The sequence below is a fragment of the Hyperoodon ampullatus genome (assembly GCF_949752795.1).
Source record: "Hyperoodon ampullatus genome assembly, chromosome: 20".
Taxonomy (NCBI): Eukaryota; Metazoa; Chordata; class Mammalia; order Artiodactyla; family Ziphiidae; genus Hyperoodon; species Hyperoodon ampullatus.
The window spans coordinates 11,072,021-11,093,949 of NC_136933.1; the positions used below are offsets into that span (position 1 = coordinate 11,072,021).

At 41.9% G+C, this 21,929-nt stretch overlaps 1 protein-coding gene across 1 annotated transcript; it reads left to right on the forward strand.

Annotated features, from left to right (window-relative positions):
• Nucleotides 1–7,815: 7,815 nt before the first annotated feature.
• TTI2 (TELO2 interacting protein 2) lies at nt 7,816–21,605 on the forward strand (the record flags this gene model as incomplete). The annotated part of the gene is made up of 7 exons (XM_079726567.1): nt 7,816–8,462; nt 9,781–9,967; nt 10,486–10,578; nt 18,219–18,406; nt 18,482–18,625; nt 20,312–20,474; nt 21,393–21,605. The coding sequence occupies 7 exons, from the start codon at nt 7,816–7,818 to the stop codon at nt 21,495–21,497; spliced, it is 1,527 nt and encodes a 508-aa protein (XP_079582693.1). The 3' UTR covers nt 21,498–21,605.
• Between the last annotated feature and the right edge of the window lie 324 nt (nt 21,606–21,929).

The window sequence follows — 21,929 nt, forward strand, 5'->3', positions numbered from 1 at the left end:
CGAGATTATAGAAAGAAACGCTTTGGAGGCGAAGGTTCAAATTTCAGTTTAGAAATGTTAAATTTAGGGAATTCCTTGGTGGTCCAGTGGTTAGGACTCTGTACTTCCACTGCAGGGGGCATGAGTTCGATCCCTGGTTGGGGAACTAAGATCCTGCATGCAGCACAGCATGGCCAAAAAAAAAAAAAAAAGAAGAAAAAAGAAAAAACAAGAAATGTGAAATTTACCCATGAGAACTACAAAAGGAGATAGAGGTAGAAATTTGAATGTGATCCTGAAGCTCAGTGATGGGTATGGGCTAGACGTCCACAGTGGGGTTTGGACACATCAGTGGTGTTGAAGGCCGTGGGAAGCATGAGTTCACCTCAGGAGAGAGGGTTGGCAATGAAAGAAAGATCCCTGACAAGATCTGAGGAACTAGAAGCTTTCAAGACCAGGAGAAAGCAGAGGATCCAGGAGAGGAGGAGTGACAGAGAGATGGAAGGACAACCAGGAGGGGTGGGCTGACCACAAGCAGAAGAGACAGTGTTAAGGACAGGAAGGTCAAGAGCCAGATGTTTCCTAGAGACCAGGTAAGAGGGATATCAAAGTGCCCACTGAGGGCTTCCCTGGTGGCGCAGTGGTTGAGAGTCCGCCTGCCGATGCAGGGGACACGGGTTCGTGCCCCGGTCCGGGAAGATCCCACATGCCGCGGAGCGGCTGGGCCCGTGAGCCATGGCCGCTGGGCCTGCGCATCCGGAGCCTGTGCTCCACAACGGGAGTGGCCACAACAGTGAGAGGCCCACGTACTGCAAAAAAAAAAAAAAAAAAAAAAATCCTTGGAAGTCCAACGGACTCAGCTTTAATTGCACCTTTACCACTTTCCACTGTGAGATCTTGGGCAAGTTTCTCAACTTCTCAGAAACTTCAGTTTCCTCATCTGCAGGATGGAGATAATGATGCCAGCCTCCTAGGGCGGCTGTGAAGAGGAAGCAACGGACTTGAGGCCCTGAGCAGAGTGCCTGGTGCTCCTTACAGGTGCCACTTTTTCTCAGATGCCTTCATTATATCTCTTCCCCCAGCAGATGAAAACTTGTTGAAGGCAGGAACTGCATCGAATTCATAGCTGCATTTTCCCCCCACCCCCAGCTGTGTGGCCTGATCTTAGTTCCCCAACCAGGGATGGAACCCACGACCCCTGCAGTGCAAGCTCAGAATCTTTACCACTGGACCACCAGGGAAGTCCCCTCGCTGCATCTTTTTATATCCAGATGGATATATATATCCTCACTTGGTTTTCCCTTCTACCAACGACCTTGAGGTCTTTTGCTCAGTTAAACCAGCATTGATTAAAAATGAGAGGAAGAACAACAATTCTTTTATTATGGAAAATATCAGACTTCCATGGTGATAGAGACACTAATATAAAGAACACCCATGATCCACTCCCACATTCAACATTGTCAACACGTGGATAACCTTTTGTTTTTTTTGGCTCTGCCTTGTGGCTTGTGGGATCTTAGTTCCCCAACCAGGGATCAAACCCAGGCCCTCAGCAATGAAAGCAGGGAATTCTAACCACTGGACCACCAGGGAAATCCTGACCAGATTTTTTCATTCATCTCTTGGTCACTCCTTCCCACCACCCCTCTTTATGGAGTATTTTAAAGTGAATCCCAGATATCACATGATATCAATTGTTAAATATTTGTGTAAATTTTCAGTTGCAGTTCTCAAAGTGTGATCTGGAGAACCCTGAGGGTTTTCAACACCCTATCAGGAGGTCTGCCAGGTCAAAATTATTTTTATAATAATATTAATATATTGTTTGTCTTTTTCATTCTCATTCTCTCATGAATGTATGGTGTTTTCCAACACAGACTGAATGCAGCAACAGATCTGAGAATCCAGCTTTCTCCTATTTAAACCAGATATGAGAGTTGCAAATTTTTACCGATCTGTTTACAAAAATGTAAAATAATGCTACTCTTCTCTATTTTTGTTTTGTCTTGAAAAATATAATCACTTTTCATAAAAATGTTTTTAGTTAACAGGTAATGGGTTCATTATTGCTATATTTAAAATAATTAAGTGGATATATTAAAAATTTGTCAGTTTTATTTTCTAATGTAGAAAAAATATATCTATCAAAATATTTATCTAATGTAAAGAAAGCTCTTTGGGATCCTCAATACTTCTTAAAATTAGTTTTTAAACTGATATTTAATTCTTCACATAGCATAGGATTCACCACTTCACAGTATAATTCGGTAGGCTTTAGTATATTTACAGGTTGGGCAACCATTCCCACTAGCTAATTCCTGAACATTCTTACCACCCTAAAAAGAAGCCCCATACCTGTTAATAGTCACTGTAAATTCTTCCCTCTCCTCAGCCCCTTTCTGACTCCACTGATTTGTCTATCCTGGACATTTCATATAAATGAAGTATTTTGTGTCTGGCTTATTTCACTTAACATAGTGCCTTTAAAGTTCACCTATATTGAAGCAGATATCAAAACCTCATTCTTTTTTATGGTTGAATAATATTCCATTGTACCTATATACCACATTTTGTTTATCCATGCATCAGTTGGTGGACTTTTAGGTTGTTTTCACTTTTGGCTATTATGAATAATGCTGCTAGGAACATTAGTGTCTAAGGTTTTGTATGAATACGTTTTTAGTTCTCTTGGCTACATACCTAAGAATAGAATTGCTGGGTCATACGATTAACTCTATGTTACTCTAGATTCAACTTTTTGAGAAACCATCAAACTGTTTTCCACAGCAGCTGCACCATTTTACATTTCAACCACCAGTATATGAGTGTCTCACTATCTCAACATCCTTACCAAAATTTATTTTCAGTGTTTTTGATCCTGGTCATCTTTATAGAACTCAATAATTTCTAAAGTGTATAAGGGGTTCTGAGGCTAAAATGTTTGAGAATTGTTTTTCTAACAAATAACTTTAAAAAAACATGAAAGCATTTTTTGTAAATAACAAGTTCACAGAAACAGAGGACAGATTAGTGGTTGCCCGAGGTGGGGAAGGATGCAGGCAAAATGGGTGAAGGTGGTCAAACGGTACAAACTTCCAGTTATAAAATAGATACGTACTGGGGATGTAATGTACAGCATGGTGACTATAATTAATAAACACTGCATTGTATATTTGAAAGTTGCTAAGAGAGTAGATCTTAAAAGTTTTTATTACAAGAAAAAACATTTAATTGTGTGGTGATGGACGTTAACTAGACTTCTTGTGGTGATCATTTCACAATATATACATATATTGAATCATTACGTCGTACAGCTGAAACTAATATGTTAAAAAATAAACATAATAACACTATCGAATTAACAATAATTTCACAAAGTTTTGTGATACCGGGGTAATCAAGCTTGCCTAGGACACACCCAATTTACACCTTTGTACCAGCATAACTATTAAAAGTCTCTCCTTTAACTCTCAATATGCCCTGTTTAGATGACAAATTATATGAACACCCTGTAACAGAACTATGTTCAGATTTCCCCAGTTGTCTTAAATATATCTCTTTACAATATGTTTATTGAAAACAATATCCAACATTGCATTTGATTGAGGTGTCTTTAAAAACTATATCAATTCTCTCTTCCACTCCATTTCTTTCATGCTAGTTATTTATTGAAGAAACTGGGTAATTTGTGGGATTTCCTGTATCCTTAGCTTGGCTGATCATATTGTCTTGGTGTCTTCATCTGTCTCTGTGTCCTTCCTATTTCTTGCCATTTTGTAGTTAGATCTAGAAGTTTGATTAGGTTTAGGGTCAATTTTTGTGCAACAGTATTTCATAGATGGTGTGTATATACTGTTGCCTTGCATCAAGGGGCACGTGGTATCGGGTTATCTCACTTTTAGTGATGTTAAGATAAATCGGTGGGTTCAGGTTTTGTTAGCTTGATCCAGCTATTATAAGATTCCCATCAATGTTCCACTTCATAATTCTAATAGCCATGAATGTTTGTTGCCTAGTCCCAGGGCTTCATTAGGACCTGTGAACAGTAACTTTCTAATTCTACTAGTTCTGTGTCATTTGTTGCCCTTACAAACTATTTGGATATCCTGAAATATATAGCAGAATAAATGCTTGATTTTTTTTCCTTTTACCAATTTTCAAAAAAAAGAGTTGGTTCCTTAGGTGATCCAAGCATGAATGATGATTTTTTTTAGTATTACTATGAATGAATTAATGGATTTGGATATATTAGATTATGTTTCAATCCATTAGTCATTATTCTTTTTTTAAGCCCAAACTGTTCCACTTTGGCCAAAGGGTGCCCCTTCAGCCTTGCTCTTGGGTTCTTTTGACATAACCTCAGGAGTATTTGATAGCTACTTTGCTTCCTGTCATAATAAAATGTCACAAGCTCATCTTACACCATCCTTGCTTGCCCCCGTTCTAAAATCAGTCATTTCCTAAAGGAGTCCTGGTTCTCCTTAGTGGGCAATGGCATTTAGATTATGAATTTGGACAATAAGGCTGCTCATAGGCATTGGATTATCATTGCTTCTTGGCCTTTTCAGTGGACACAGCTAGGGTATATGTATTTTGTAAATAGAGAAAAATTAATCATGAATTCATACTACCATTGCCAATTCAAATTTTTGCTTATAGAAGTTACATCTAACTTCATTGATTTGATACCTGTTATCTCTTCATCTTTCACCACAGACCTTGGTTTCTAACAACACTAAGATACTTACCTGCTATTTTATATACACACATATGTGTAAAATATACATGGGACAGCATCTAATTAACAATACCGCTATTATTACTAAGAGTTACTATTACTAAATGCAGTTTGATTTCTTTGCCATTCCTTTCTGTTCTTAGGATAAGTCCCACTAAGGATATACAGTCAAAATCATGAGTTTTAAAGTCAGTTTCTTATTTTTCCATGCGGTTATGCCAGTAACTTGAAATATATACTTTGATTCATGATTTACTTTTTCTTTTAGGAAATACTTTGCATTTGCTTTTAAAAAATAATTATGTAAAGTACTTACATGATGCCAAAGTCAAAACTATAAGACAGAGTATATGAAACGAAGTCTAGCTTCCACACCCATTTTTTTCACCTTGTTCTTTTCTTACATATAACCCTTTTTTATTAGTTTGTAATTTAGTCTGCCATTGCTGCTTCTTTAAAATGTGAGCAAATGCACCACACCTTTCTTAGGAGAGAAGCAATATATACATGGCCTCAGCCTTGCTTTTTTCACTTAAACAATATATCCTAGCGTCCCACAGCCTCCACAGACATGGTCTTCATTCCTTTGTACGGCTGCACAGAACTGCATTGTGTTTATGTACCGTGCTTTATTCAACCAGTCCTCCGTGGATGGACATGTGGGTTCAACAAACATTTACTGCATAACTAAATTGTGCCAGGCACTGGAGAGCAAGGCATGGTGGTGTCTGGCCTCAGGAAACTCAGAGTGTAGAGAGGGTGAACGCTTGCAATACAAGTACTTTCCTAAGGGAGTGAGATCTTGGATCCACTTAGCACAAAGGGCACGTGGAACAGGGAAGACAGTGTCCCACACAGGAAGGATACAGTAACTGTCTGTGGATTGCCATCTTGCTCCCATAGGGGTCAGTATCTGGGAGATCTTGATAGGGGAGAATTCCCTAGGGAGGACTTTTTAATCAATGTTTGAAATTGCTTAGAAAATGATGAGTGCCACCAATTGGCCGGAGAAAGAAAGACCAAGGGAAAGACGTAGAAAGGAAGGGTCCTAACCATAACATTCCCCTGAAAAGAGAAAATGTAAGTTAATACAGGAGCTGTGGTTTAACAATAAAAACTAACACCTGTATAAAATTTACCACGGACCAGAAATTGCTCTAAGCCGTTTAAGTATATTTAACTTTAACAATTCTAAGAAGTAGGGACTATTACTACCCACATTTTACCTTCGAAAAAAATTAAGGCACGGAGAGGTCGCCGAACTTTCCCTCAAGGTCACAGAACGGGCGAGGGGCTTGGGAGCGAGGGAGCCCTCGCCGTCAAGATCCGCAGATCGGCTATCTGTAAGCGGTGCCGTCTCCAAGGCGGGACGAAAGCCCTTAAGTCTCCCTTTACTCTCACAGCCCCCTGGGGACCAGAGCCTACTCTTAACACGCCCCCCGGCGCGGCCCCTCCACCCGAAGATCTGAAAACCCCGCAAGTCATGCTCTTGGCGCCTTGGGGCTCGGGGGCCAGAAAAATCCCAAACCCTACATGTAACCTGCGGGACGGTGGCTGGAAACTAAGCCGGTGGACGGGGCAGGGTGGGTTTGAGCCGCGGTGCGGGGCCGCACGCCGCGGACGCCTCCGCGCGCAGCGGCGCTGCCCGTTCTCCAACTCCTCCCCGTGTCCGCCGCCCGTTGCTCGGCGCTCCCGCCCACGCCTTGGCGCAGACACGGTGTGCTTCCCCGGGCACCTACCACACAACGGAAGTTATGATAAGTCGCCCAAGCAAAGCCGGGGACTGTCAGCGGCCCCCGGCGAACCCAAGTTCTAACGTTCTCAACTCCATCGTCCGGGAACCCGCAGCAACAGACCGACCCGGACAAAAAGTCGCACGGGGCCGTGGCTCCTCCCGCTGCCCCCACCCCTGCCACTTAGAAGTGTCGGCCCCAATCCCGGGAGCCGCCCGGACACCCGCGGGCGAGCCCGAGCCACACCCGGATCAGCCGCGTTTCTAGCGAAACCCCCATCGCCACAGACCATTTTCAAACTCCTCGCTTACCAGCGACTTCCGTTTTTTTTTCTTTTTTAAAAACTCACGGCAATCAACATTAAAAACCTAACTGCAGGAAGAGAAAAACCAAAGCTAACGCAGAACTCGACATCAAACACGCTCTGCAATCACGTACTAAACACAAAAACATAACAACTAGGAGCAACCAGCCGGTAACCAAAAGGTCGCAAGATTAAAAAAGGATCCCTCACAGTTCACGTCAGACGGGTAATGTGCCACAGGCGTAACAAGGTTGGAAGGAGGCACATGTCACACAAGCGCATGAACACCCAATCATCACGCTTATGAACTACAAAAGGATCAACATGGTTGCTCGGCTAAGGAGCCCCGGGTACGACCCACTAACTTTACAGTAAGGGTGACAGATATAGTGCATATTTACTTATATTTGATATAAAAAGTCCTGTATATTTTATCACGATCACCGATATTGCCTGATATTTCTTTTGTTTCTACCTCAGTAAGTGAAAACAGAAACAAAATAGCGATGCGGCTATTATCCATGCAAATATACTCTCCATAGCTCCACCCTCTCTTGAACCCGGGTCGCTATTGCTTTACGGTAGTACGTCGTGAAATGACGGAGCGTAGCAGCGGTAATGGCGGAAGCTAGCCTTGTGCTTTGCGGCAACGATATTTGCTAAGTCGGATCCTGATAGGCGCAGGTGTGCCGGAAGGGCTGAAGGTAACGGCGGCAGTGTTAGTGTCACGCCTTAGAGATTTCTCAGGCTCTTTAGGATTTTTTGGTTTTTTTTCTTTTTTTCTCTTTTTTTGAGTCTTCAGAGAGGCAAGAGTAATTTCTCCCTTCCACTGTTGGGAATCTGAGATTCTGTTACTCCCAGAGAACCCCCTTTCGCGCATCTTTTCCTTTATACCTTTACTCTTCTGCGGGCTAGATTCTCCATCGGTCCTCCAAGACGTCTCGCCGTTTTATTTGATTTTAGTTCTGTCCTTTGAGAGGATCCCAGCCCCGGATTTATCTTTCCTTCCCTCTTTAGCGGATCCCCGCCCGCCTCCATCCTCGTCCTCGGTCTGAGGCATGGAGCCTGACGGCTCTCGGGAATCCCCACCCCAGGAGGGCTCTTCCTTTCCTGGACGGTGGCCTTCCTCCGCCCTCGGACAGGCCTTCTCCCAGATCTTGCACCAGTTTGCCGGCCAGGAATCCCGACGGGACAAGGCCAGAAATGCAGCTCTTCGGGACCTCAGTGCTGTACTAGAAACCAAAGAATGTGATCAGTTATTTGAGGGGAGTGACACCTCGCTCCTTGGAATGCCCGAGATGCTGGGGCAGGTGGCAAAAGCCCTGGGGGAGTGTGCAGCTCCTCCCGAGGGGCCGGAAGGGGGAGGTGATCGTCACTCCGAAGTGGCCGAGAAAGCGGCAGCAGTTGGGTTACTCTTCCTTAAGCTGTTGAGGAAAGTTGAGACCGCTAAGAATTCCTTGGTTTGCCCTGCATGGAAGGCAGGCCTCCGTCACTTGGCAGGACCCATCTATATTTTTGCTGTCACACACAACTTGGAGCAACCATGGACCAGCCCCAAATCTCAGGGCATCGCTGGACAGGTGCTCGCCTTACTGCTTCAGGTTACTGAGTGTGGTTCTGTGGCTGGATTCCTCCACGGAGAAAATGAAGATGAGAAAGGGAGATTTACTGCGGTCATGGGGCTTCTCAAACCCGATTTGAATAAGTGAGTACTTCTGCCATAAGGGCCACCGACTTAAGCTTCAGACTAATGTTTTAGAAGGTTAGAGCTCAAAGGAGTCTTGTTTCTGCATCAGCGACATAAAGGTGTTGTAAGCCCAGGACGGTTGTGATTGTGATGACATTAACTCGGTAGTGGCAAGTTCTACATTAGAACCCAGGTCTTCAGACTTGATTTTCTAGTGCTTTTTCCAGTCCTGACAACTGCCCTGAAATTGGAAGTTCTGTCCCATTTATTTAGACTTAACTTTCTTCAGTTAGGTGGGGTTGGGGATTCGGAGAAGATTTAAACTTCAAGAAGATTTAAGCTTACGGTTTGAATTTAAACTTAGGGATCTTGAAGCTCATCGCTAGTTATTAGATATGGAAGCATGTTTGGGATGAAAAAATAAAAGTCCTTTAGATTGCTGTTAGCTAAAGTATTTTCTGTGAGTTTCCACTTGCTACTTTGTACATTTGTGTTTGTGACCCTGGAGCGATGCGAAAAAAGTGAGTACATAACTGTCTTTTTACCAGGAACGTGGAGGTAAAAGGCTTAGTTTTTTTTTTTTTGTTTTTTTTTTTTTTTTTTTTTTTGTGGTACGCGGGCCTCTCACTGTCGCGGCCTCTCCCGTTGCGGAGCACAGGCTCCGAACGCACAGGCTCAATGGCCATGGCTCACGGACCCAGCCACTCCACGGCATGTGGGATCCTCCCGGACCGGGGCACGAACCCGTGTCCCCTGCATCGGCAGGCGGACTCTCAACCACTGCACCACCAGGGAAGCCCTAAAAGGCTTAGTTTTGAGGATGTCTGGTGCTTCTTTTTATTGCTTCTGAATAGGACCAGTTTCATTATTTGCAATATAAAGATAACATTACCTGTTACACCGTATTTGAAGATTGGTTGAGTAATGTGTGTAAACTCACTTTATAAGCTATAAGTTGCTGTTTGAATATTGATTCATTTGCTCCCATGTGGTAATAATAATAATAATAGTGATACTGAAGACATTTCCTTTCCTCCTCTCTCCCTTCTCAACACTTTCTCACTGTAACCACCACCATCACCACAGATTCTTTACATAGCTGTGGTTATAACTGGCTACTTTTCATCGGATATTCTTTAGACCCAGAGCCCTGGGTGATAAATGTATTTAGTGTAAGTTCTGTAAGTTATTTTGATCTAAATCTTAAAAATGTACATTGTTAACATCAAGAGTTATCTTATGTGGGATGTATTTTTTTTTCAAGTATAAGAAAATATATTTAGCTTGAACTGGACACCATGTCACTTAATTAATGTGGTTTCATATTTCCATTTAGGGACTCCTGGAAGAATAACCCAGCCACCAAACATGTTTTCTCATGGACTCTGCAAAAGGTCACTCGACCCTGGCTGAGCCAACATCTGGAAAGGGTACTTCCCCCATCATTGCTCATCTCAGATGACTATCAAATGGAGAACAAAATCCTGGGTGTCCACTGCCTCCATCACATTGTGCTAAATGTGGTAAGTGGCCTCCGTTCTCTGTCATCTGTACCAATGGTGCAGGCTGAGTCACCATGGCCATGCCTCGTTCATGACATCACTGCTCTGCTGCTGCCTATGTTTATATCTTTTATTAACAGGCTTTCTTTTAATGCTGTCATGTGACTCTCAATTCACTAATTTATATTTTTCTCTCTGTATTTTCCTCTGCCAACCTAGTAGGTTGTATCTCATAGGTGACGTATATAAGAAACATAGACCATCGTCAGACTGAAGAACCAGACTTTGAGTCATTAACAACTGACTTTCAAGGAACAAAAAATTCAGAAGCTGAAAGGGATTATACCCAAATGTGCAAGCTATTAGTCAAGGAAACTGCTTTTTTTTTTTTTTAAACTGTGTATTATGGAGCTTTTAAAATATACACAGAAGTAGAGAGAGTGGTATAATGAATCCCATGTACCATGTTCAATCTCAAAAATTACCAACATTTTGCCAACCTTGGGAAGCTTTTAATTGGGTAATTTGTTTGATTGCAGCCAGCTGCTGATTTGCTGCAGTACAACAGGGCCCAAGTCCTATACCATGCCCTCTTCAACCACCTGTACACACGGGAGCACCACCTCATTCAGGTAATGGTAAGATTTGTTCATAACTCTGAGTCTGAGCTCTCAAATTTGAGTAGGTGGCACTATGTGAATAAGAATAGTTGGTACACATTTTTCTCTTCTTGGAAGATAAAGGTGATAACTGAGAGCCATTGACAAGTTGAAAATACGGGGGTAGCAAATGACTAGTGAAAATGTCTCAATACCAAGAGGCGTCCACATTCTTGAGTCTCCACAGAAAAGCCAGTGTTTTGTCTTCATCTGGGTCAATTATATATCACTTGGGGGCAGCTTTATGTCTGAAAAAGTTCTATTTTTAATTAAACAATTTTTTTTAGTCTCACCTATTTATGAGCAAAAGAGAGATGGGTTCTTTTTTTTCTTTCCTTTTTCTTTTTTTTCTTTTTGGACACACAGCTTTCAGGATATTAGTTCCGCAACCAGGGATTGAACCCGAGCCCCCTGCGGTGGAAGCACCGAGTCCCTAACCACTGGGCTGTCCGGGAACACCCAAAAAAGTTCCATTTTTATTAATTTAGGTGTCCTTCCTTCTGGGCTGCTTTTACATCAACACACACTCTGGGAACTCCTTTTATGTTGGGTTTTTTGTATCATTTATTCTTTCATCCAGTAGACATTGAGTACCTACTGTGTGCCAGTAACCATTGTAGGTTTCAAGAATGAATGAGTCGGACAGGGTTTCTGACTTTAAGAAATCCTTTGGAGAGACATTTATGCAAATATATATACTGTATATGTAAATACAGTACAGAGTAATAAATCTATTAAAAGTTTTCTGTGAAGTGCAGTGGGTATTGAACAGTAGGTAGCTAACGAGGTTTGGTGGTATTGGGGTTGTTTTAAGAGGATCGGGTAAGGAGGTGCTATTTGCTTATAAAGGATGAATAAGAGTTTCAGGCATGGTGTTTGGAATCACACCAGGACAGACGTAAATGATAGGGTCCTGGGCAGGCTGCGGTGCACAGCATCTGCTGTGAAGAGACCTTCAAGCTGGTGGAAGAGTAAGACGTGGAGGTCACTTTCCTCCCCACAAATACATCAGAAATACATCTACATGTGGAACAACTCCTACAGAACACCTACTGAACACTGGCAGAAGACCTCAGACCTCCCAAAAGGCAAGAAGCTCCCCACGTACCTGGGTAGGGCAAAAGAAAAAAGAAGAACAAGAGACAAAAGAATAGGGATGGGACCTGCACCAGTGGGAGGGAGCTGTGAAGGAGGAAAGGTTTCCACACACTAGGAAGCCCCTTCGCGGGCGGAGACTGCGGGTGGTGGAGGGGGGAAGCTTCGGAGCCATGGAGGAGAGCGCAGCAACAGGGGTGCGGAGGGCAAAGCGGAGAGATTCCTGAACAGAGGATCGGTGCTGACCAGCACTCACCAGCCTGAGAGGCTTGTCTGCTCACCCGCCAGGGTGGGCGGGGGCAGGGAGCTGAGGCTTGGGCTTCAGTCGGATCCCGGGGAGAGGACTGGGGTTGGCTGCGTGAACACAGCCTGAAGGGGCTAGTGTGCCACAGCTAGCCGGGAGGGAGTCCGGGAAAAAGTCTGGACCTGCCTAAGAGGCAAGAGACCATTGGTTCGGGGTGCGCGAGGAGAAGGGATTCAGAGCACTGCCTAAACGAGCTCCAGGGACGGGTGCGAGCCGCGGCTATCAGCGCGGACCCCAGACATGGCATGAGATGCTAACGCTGCTGCTGCAGCCACCAAGAAGCCAGTGTGCAAGCACAGGTCACTATCCACACCTCCCCTCCCAGGAGCCTGTGCAGCCTGCCACTGCCAGGGTCCCGTGATCCAGGGACAACTTCCCTGGGAGAGCACACAGCGCACCCCAGGCTTTTGCAACATCACGCCGGCCTCTGCTGCCGCAGGTTCGCCCTGCATCCGTACCCCTCCCTCCCCCTGGCCTGAGTGAGCCAGAGCCCCCGAATCAGCTGTTCCTTTAACCCCGTCCTGTCTGAGCGAAGAACAGACGCCCTCAGGTGACCTACACGCAGAGGCGGGGCCAAATCCAAACCTGAACCCCGGGAGCTGTGCGAACAAAGAAGAGAAAGGGAAATCTCTCCCAGCAGCCTCAGGAGCAGTGGATTAAATCTCCACAATCAACTCAAAGTACCCTGCATCTGTGGAATACCTGAATAGACAACAAATCATCCTAAAATTGAAGTGGTGGACTTTGGGAGCAACTGTAGACTTGGGGTTTGCTTTCTGCATCTAATTTGTCTCTGGTTTTATGTTTATCTTAGTTTAGTATTTAGAGTTTATTATCATTGGTAGATTTGTTTATTGATTTGGTTACTCTCTTCCTTTTTTTTAAAATATATACATATATGTATACTTTTTTCCTTTTTCTCTTTTTCTGAGTGTGTATGTGTATGCTTCTCTGTGCGATTTTGTCTGTATAACTTTGCTTTTACCATTTATCCTAGGGTTCTGTCTGTCTGTTTTTTCTTTTCTTTTTTTTTTTTTTTTTGTATAGTTTTTTTTTTTTTTTTTGCTGCACGTGGGCCTCTCACTATTGTGGCCTCTCCCGTTGCGGAGCACAGGCTCCGGACGTGCAGGCTCAGTGGCCATGGCGCACGGGCCCAGCTGCTCCGCGGCATGTGGGATCTTCCCAGACCAGGGCACAAACCCGTGTCCCCTGCATCGGCAGGTGGACTCTCAACCACTGCGCCACCAGGGAAGCCCTTTTGTATAGTTTTTAATGCTTATTATCATTGATGGATTTGTTTTTTGGTTTGGTTGCTCTCTTCTTTCTTTCTTTCTTTCTTTTACTTTTAACAATTAAAATTTTTTTTTTATTTTAACAACTTTATTTTATTTTTCCTTCTTTATTTTTTTTCTCCCTTTTCTTCTGAGCCATGTGGCTGACAGGGTCTTGATGCTCCGGCTGGGTGTGCCTCTGAGGTGGGAGAGCTGAGTTTAGGACATTGGACCACCAGAGACGTCCTGGCCCCATGTAATATCAATCGGGGAGAGCTCTCCCAGAGATCTCCATCTCAATGCTAAGACCAAGCGCCACTCAACAACCAGCAAGCGACAGTGCTGGACATCCCATGCCAAACAACTAGAAAGACAGGAACACAGCCGCACCCATTAGCAGAGAGGCTGCCTAAAATCATACTAAGTTCACAGACACCCCAAAACACACCACCGGATGCGGTCCTGCCCACCAGAAAGACAAGATCCAGCCTCATCCACCAGAACACAGGCACCAGTCCCCTCCACCAGAAAGCCTACACAACCCACTGAACCAACCTTAGCCACTGGGGGCAGACACCAAAAACAACGGGAACTATGAACCTGCAGTCTGCGAAAAGGAGATGCCAAACACAGTAAGTTAAGCAAAATGAGAAGACAGAGAAATACATAGCAGATGAAGGAGCAAGGTAAAAACCCACCAGATCAAACAAATGAAGAGGAAATAGGCGGTCTACCTGAAAAGAATTCAGAGTAAAGATGATCCAAAATCTTGGAAATAGAATGGAGAATATACAAGAAACATTTAACAAGGAACTAGAAGAACTAAAGAGCAAACAAACAATGATGAACAACACAATAAATGAAATGAAAAATTCTCTAGAAGGAATCAATAGCAGAATAACTGAGGCAGAAGAAAGGATAAGTGACCTGGAAAATAAAATAGTGGAAATAACTACCGCAGAGCAGAATAAAGAAAACAGAATGAAAAGAATTGAGGACAGTCTCAGAGGCCTCTGGGACAATATTAAACACACCAATGTTCGAATTATAGGGGTCCCAGAAGAAGAGAAAAAAAAAGGACAGAATATATTTGAAAAGATTATAGTTGAAAACTTCCCTAATATGGGAAAGGATATAGTCAAGTCCAGGAAGTACAGAGAGTCCCATATAGGATAAATCCAAGGAGAAACATGCCAAGACACATATTAATCAAACTATCAAAAATTAAATACAAAGAAAAAATATTAAAAGCAGCAAGGGAAAAACAACAAGTAACATAAAAGGGAATCCCCATAAGGTTAACAGCTGATCTTTCAGCAGAAACTGCAAGCCAGAAGGGACTGGCAGGACATATTTAAACTGATGAAAGGGAAAAACCTACAACCAAGATTCCTCTACCCAGCAAGGATCTCATTCAGATTCAATGGAGAAATTAAAACTTTTACAGACAAACAAAAGCTAAGAGAATTCAGCACCACCAAACCAGCTTTACAACAAATGCTAAAGAAACTTCTCTAGACAGGAAACACAAGAGAAGGAAAAGACCTACAATAACAAACCCAAAACAATTAAGAAAATGGTAATAGGAACATACATATTGATAACTACCTTAAATGTATATGGATTAAATGCTCCAACCAAAAGACATAGACTGGCTGAATGGATACAAAAACAAGACCCATATATATGCTGTCTACAAGAGACCCACTTCAGACCTAGGGACACATACAGACTGAAAGTGAGGGGATGGAAAAAGATATTCCATGCAAATGGAAATCAAAAGAAAGCTGGAGTAGCAATTCTCATATCAGACAAAATAGACTTTAAAATAAAGATTATTACAAGAGACAAAGAAGGACACTACATAATGATCAAGGGATCAACCCAAGAAGAAGATATAACAATTGTAAATATTTATGCACCCAACATAGGAGGGCCTCGATACATAAGGCAAATGCTAATAGCCATAAAAGGGGAAATCGACAGTAACACAATAATAGTAGGGGACTTTAACACCTCACTTTCACCAATGGACAGATCATCCAAAGTGAAAATAAATAAGGAAACACAAGCTTTAAATGATACATTAAGCAAGATGGATTTAATTGATATTTATAGGACATTCCATCCAAAAACAACAGAATACATTGTCTTCTCAGGTGCTCATGGAACATTCTCCAGGATAGATCATATTTTGGGTCACAAATCAAGCCTTGGTAAATTTAAGAAAATTTAAGAAATTTAAGAAAACACTAATGATGAAAAATTTGAAAGAGAAATTAAGGAAACAATCCCATTTACCATTGCAACGAAAAGAATAAAATACCTAGGAATAAACCTACCTAAGGAGACAAAAGACCTGTATGCAGAAAACTATAAGACACTGATGAAAGAAATTATAGATGGTACAAACAGATGGAGAGATATATCATGTTCTTGAATTGGAAGAATCAACATTGTGAAAATGACTATACTACCCAAAGCAATCTACAGATTCAATGCAATCTGTATTAAACTACCAATGGCATTTTTCACAGAACAAAAAATTTCACAATTTGTATGGAAATACAAAAGCCCCCGAATAGCCAAAGCAATCTTGAGAAAGAAAAACGGAGCTGGAGGAATCAGGCTCCCAGACTTCAGACTATACTACAAAGCTGCAGTAATCAAGACAGTATGGTACTGGCACAAAAACAGAAATATAGATCAGGATAGAAAGCCCAGAGATAAACCCACACACATATGGTCACCTTATGTTTGATAAAGGAAGCAAGAATATACAATGGAGAAAAGGCAGCCTCTTCAGTAAGTGGTGCTGGGAAAACTGGATAGCTACATGTAATGAATAGCTACATGTAAATGAATGAAATTAGAACACTTCCAAACACCATACACAAAAATAAACTCAAAATGGATTAAACACCTAAAGGTAAGGCCAGACACTATAAAACTCTTATAGAGGAAACCGTAGGCAGAACACTGTATATGACATAAATCACAGCAATATCCTTTTTGACCCACCTCCTAGTGAAATAGAAATAAAAACAAAAACAAACAAATGGGACCTAATGAAACTTAAAAGCTTTTGCAGAGCAAAGGAAACCTATAAAGAAGACGAAAAGACAACCCTCAGGATGGGAAAAAATATTTGCAAATGAAGCAACTGACAAAGGATTTATCTCTAAAATATACAAGCAGCTCGTGCAGCTCAATATGCAAAAAACAAACAACCCAATCCAAAATGGGCAGAAGACCTAAATAGACATTTCTCCAAAGAAGATATACAGATTGCCAACAAACACATGAAAGGGTACTCAACATCACTAATCATTAGAGAAATGCAAATCAAAACTACAATGAGCTATCACCTCACACCAGTCAGAACGGCCATTATCAAAAAATCTACAAACAATAAATGCTGGAGAGGGTGTGGAGAAAAGGGAACTGTCTTGCACTGTTGGTGGGAATGTAAATTGATACAGCCACTATGGAGAACAGTGTGGAGGTTCCTTAATAAACTAATAATAGAACTACCATACGACCCAGCAATCCCACTACTGGGCATATACCCTGAGAAAACCATAATTCAAAAAGAGTCCTGTACCACAATTTAATTGCAGCTCTATTTACAATAGCCAGGACATGGAAGCAACCTAAGTGTCCATCATAGGATGAATGGATAAAGAAGATGTGGCACATATATACAATGGAATATTACTCAGCCATAAAAAGAAACGAGATTGAGTTTTTTGTAGTGAGGTGGATGGACCCAGAGTCTGTCATACAGAGTGAAGTAAGTCATACAGAGTGAAGTAAGTCATACAGAGTGAAAGAAATACCATATGCTAACACATACATGGAATCTTAAAAAAAAGAAAAAGGTTCTGAAAAACCTAGGGGCAGGACAGCAGTAAAGACGCAGACGTATAGAATGGACTTGAGGACACGGGGCGGGGGAAGGGTAAGATGGGATGAAGTGAGAGACTGGCATGGACATATATACACTACCAAATGTAAAATAGATAGCTAATGCGAAGCGGGCGCATAGCACAGGGAGATCAGCTTGGTGCTTTGTGACCACCTAGAGGGGTGAGATAGGGAGGATGGGAGGGAGACGCAAGAGGGAGGGGATATGGGGATATATTTATACGTATAGCTGATTCACTTTATTATACAGCAGCAACTAACACAACAATATAAAGCAATTATACTGCAGTAAAGATGTTTAAAAAAAAGTTTCAGCCATGGGGAGTGTGCAGAGAACATTCTGAAGACAGAAGAACAAGTTATATAAAATCAGAGGTCGAAATTACCTTGTTTCTTATTTTATGCCTAGTCTCCCTCCTCCCACCTCAGTCTGTCACCTTTCCTTTTTAAATACTATTTTTGGTTTTGAGAACCCAGGCTGTGCTAACAGCCAGAAAGGTGTTAGGGCTCTTGAGTGATTTAAAAAAAAAAAAAAAAAAGAAAAAAGACATAAAAGAAAAAACAAAGATCCCAGGAGAGCTAAAAGGGAGTGCCTAGACACTGAAATTTCAGATAGGGTTGTCAAAGTGGATACAAATAGGATCATCTGAGATTTTGTTTGGGAGTGGTTTTATTGTAAATACTTGTAAATATCACTTAGGCTCAGGAATTTACTGACAGTAGACTTAGACTCCTAAGTTTTGGATTAAAGTCTTAGCTCTGCTATTCTTCCAATTTTATAGATTAGCAAAGAATCATCCTGAGGAGAAGGTATTAACTTGAGACGGTCCGATGGAGATAAAAGAATGTAAAAAAAGTTTGAAAATGTCAAGTAATATACATTAAACTTATTACTAGACTGTTTTAGAATTCTATGACATGGACCCCAAGGATGGTAGGTTAGTGGAAGTTGCTAGAAAAATCTGAGTGTTGTGAATACAAATTAGTTTACTACAGTTCCTATTACTTCCTCCTAGGCTGTGCTCCTGTGTCTGCTGGATTTATTCCCCATCCTGGAGAAAGCCCTGCACTGGAAGGGAGATGCAGCCCGACCCACCACACACTGTGACGAGGTCCTGCAGCTGATCCTGATTCACATGGAGCCAGAGCACCGCCTTCTGTTACGCAGGACTTACGCAAGAAACCTACCGGCTTTTGTGAAGAGGTGAGTCCCGGGGCAGCTGGGCGTGGCCATACTCAACTTCACTCTTTGGGGTCACGTTTTCTCTGTCATTTTTAGGTTGGGAATCTTAACTGTCCGGCACTTGAAGAGGCTGGAGCGAGTCATCATTGGTTATCTGGAGGTTTATGATGGACCCGAGGAGGAGGCTAGATTGAAGATATTGGAGGCCCTAAAACTTCTCATGCAGTATACTTGGCCCAGGTATGACAGCCAGCAGATAGGTGTGCTAAGAGGGGCAAAACTCAGCCGATACTCCCTTCAGAACTTGCTCAGATGTACATTCAGTACAAAGTATTAAGGACGTGCCATATATTTGAATACCTCCTGTTTTTCCATACCAATTGGATTTTGAACTGTGAAAATGGCATTGAAAAGATATAATATAGTCAGTTCCTTCAGGTGTACATTTCTCTGGATTTATAATGCATATTAGAATTTTAAAGGCCATTTAGCAGTGCTACAGTAGACATACTTAACTTTGTTCACCCTAATGTTTCTTAAATCTGATTGAGAATGGAGCACTCATAGCACATCACTGAACATCTGTGGTAATCAGAATACTGATCTGGGATATATTTGCTTAGCATTCCAACTCTGGCTCGAGGTAGCTGTCCCGAACAGCAAGCTGGAACCCAAACATGTCGGGTCTGCAGAAGGCTCTCTTGCATGAAATAACAATGTTTAATTCAGCGAGTCCAGTGCCTCAACAACACGTGGGTGTCTCTGTTCTGAGCCGTATTCTCTCATCTCCTCATAATGTACCCCACAGTCACATTTGTAACGAGGTTGCATTTATTTGCTTACTGTCTTTCTCCTCTACTGAACTAGAAGCTTCAGGAGGATGGAAGACTGACCACTTTAGTACACTAAGAACTCCAGAACTTACTCAGAACCTGGTATTAAGTACACAGATATTTTTAAAGTGACTGGAATAGATGCATGAATGAAATTGAATCAGACTAATACTGTCCAAGTAGAAGAGGTCAGTAAGCAAATGTAGACGTCAGAAAATGAATGTCGATTATGGAGGGGGCGGGGCCTGGGGAGTGGGAAACAGCAAATTGTGTGTTGAGTGATGACAGGTGGAGGGCTGAGCAGCACACAAGTTACAGGAAAACACTTAATGTTTTTTAGATGAAGATGAGGGATGCAAACTTTTCTCCCAGTCACATTTCTGCCCAGAAATATATTTATATTTTCACACGACAAGTTAAATTATTTTTCAGCTTCCTTAAGGCTTTTTAGTTTTTTTTTTATTGTGGTTAAAAAATACATAAAATTTACCATTTTAAAGTGTACAATTCAGTGGCATTAAGTGCATTTACAATTTTGTGTAATCATCATCATAGAAAGTTTTAGAAACACTAAGTAGAAGTAAATAGACTGGGCCTAACTGGTGGTAATCTAGGATCCAGAAATATAGTGACAGAAAACTCAAATTGACACGTTAAGTCTCAAAAGCCAAGCTTATTTCCCTCACTGTATTTTTAATCTCCAGGCCTAAGACCACATCAAAGCTAAAGAACTATGGGCCATTTCCTGTTCTGTGGTCAAAGTATAGGCTCCTGGTAAGGGAGGTCCCAGTTCTCCCTTTTCAGGAGGGGCTGTTTCCTTACGGTAGGACCATGCTTCTGGAGGGAAACTAGGTATTCCTCGGCAGGCCAGAATGTCAGTATGGGCAGCATTCTATAGAAAAAAACAAGGGCCTTAAAGTTCAGAAATCTGGAGTCTGGTCTCTGGTTCTGCTTCCAGCTCTGTGGTCTTAAATTTTGACTTCAGTTCCTTCATTTATGAAATGAGGGTTTTCTACTAGATGGCCTTTGAAGTCTCTTTCAGTTTTAATATCCTGATTCGGAGTCTGAACATCATTTTTCTTCTTGATTCCAGAGTTCCCTGTAGACTTGTGGTCTTACTGAAGGCTCTCTTGAAACTGATATGTGATGTAGCAAGGGATTCAAGCCTCACACCTGACTCTGTTAAGAGCGCCTTGTTAGAAGAGGCCACAGACTGCCTGATTCTCCTGGACCGCTGCTCTCAAGGACAGGTGAAGGTAAGGGACAGTCTGCGACTTGGTTTTTGACAGGCTTCTTCATCCTCAGGTAATTCCTGTGATTCTAATTTACATTTACGTGCCTGACCAAGTCTGTAAATGAACGTGGGGGGTTCGAGTCTCTACCTCTGAGCCTTCTAGCCTTCAATGGAGTTTGATTAATACCTTATTCTTCCTTTAAAGCTATTTAGAACTATTTAGACCAAAAGGCAAGAGGATCAGTGAATGTTTCTGGAGCCAGGACAGAGAATGGGCAAAAGGATCACGATCAAGAATTTGTAAAATTTAAGTTCTGTTCTAGTGGTCTGAATGAAAAAAAAAAGAGGTTGAAATAATGGGCTATAAACCACCAAGGAGTAATAATTTAGGTAGAGTAAGCAATTCAGTTACCAGAAATGTTTCCAGTTTTTCAGAGGCAACTGTGTTTTCCACATGCTTATTTATCCACGTGGGAATTCTTCCTTTGGTCTCATATTCCACAGAAGTTAACTTCTCAAAGCCACAGCATATAATAGCTGTGTGTCCACATATACATAATTTATAAATTATTGTCTTATTTCTTACCCCATTTAGAAATCTTCAGTTGAAAGTTATAAGGCAGCATGAAAAATATCCTAAAAGTATTTAGGGGTAGCATGGTTTATTCAAATTATTTCATCTTGGCTTTTTAATCTTGGGCATTTTTCAAGCCCTAGATTTAATCTGATTCACCCTGACTGGTAGTAAGCTACTTCTTTGTGCTCCAGTAGGATATTTCTGTTTCTAAAGTTACACCTGTTCTGTAAACTGTGCCCTAGTGTCATCCGTCCTTCCCTTCTTTGAGTATGGTACCAAGAAAGAACAACCAAGGTAAAAGGAGAACACATATCAAACAAACAAACAAACAAAAAACAAACACCGTTTGGTTTGCTGTTTCAGGGTCTCCTGGCTAAAATCCCCCAAAGCTGTGAAGACAGTCAGGTGGGGAACTATATCCGAAGAGTGCAGCAGGTTTCTGAAGGAGCTCCCTACGATGCAACTTAAGACTTGTATTACTTTCCTGAAGAGGAAAAGATTTTCTTTCTGTTCCAATTGTTTTAAATGGAATTATTTCAGGAAAAAGGTATATTTATATTAAACATTATAACTTAGATCTTCTTTTTCCTTCTTTCCTTTTTACTCCCATAGAAGTAGGGAAAAGAGAACATGAAAAAATTGAAGTCTGGACATTTCTAAATAAAGGGGGGAGGGGGAGGAATGCAGGGGGAGGATACCAAGGAAACGGCTGGGTAGCATTTAAAATTTAGAAATATTTACACCCACAAACTCATCTGTTACGTTTCTTGGGCTCAAGCTGTTACTTCAGCACATGTAACAATGCTATAAAAATACTCTGTTCACAATTTAGGCTTTTCTCCACTCCCCCCCCCCCCGATTTTTTGCCCCACAGAAGTAGCATAAATATTAAAAACACAA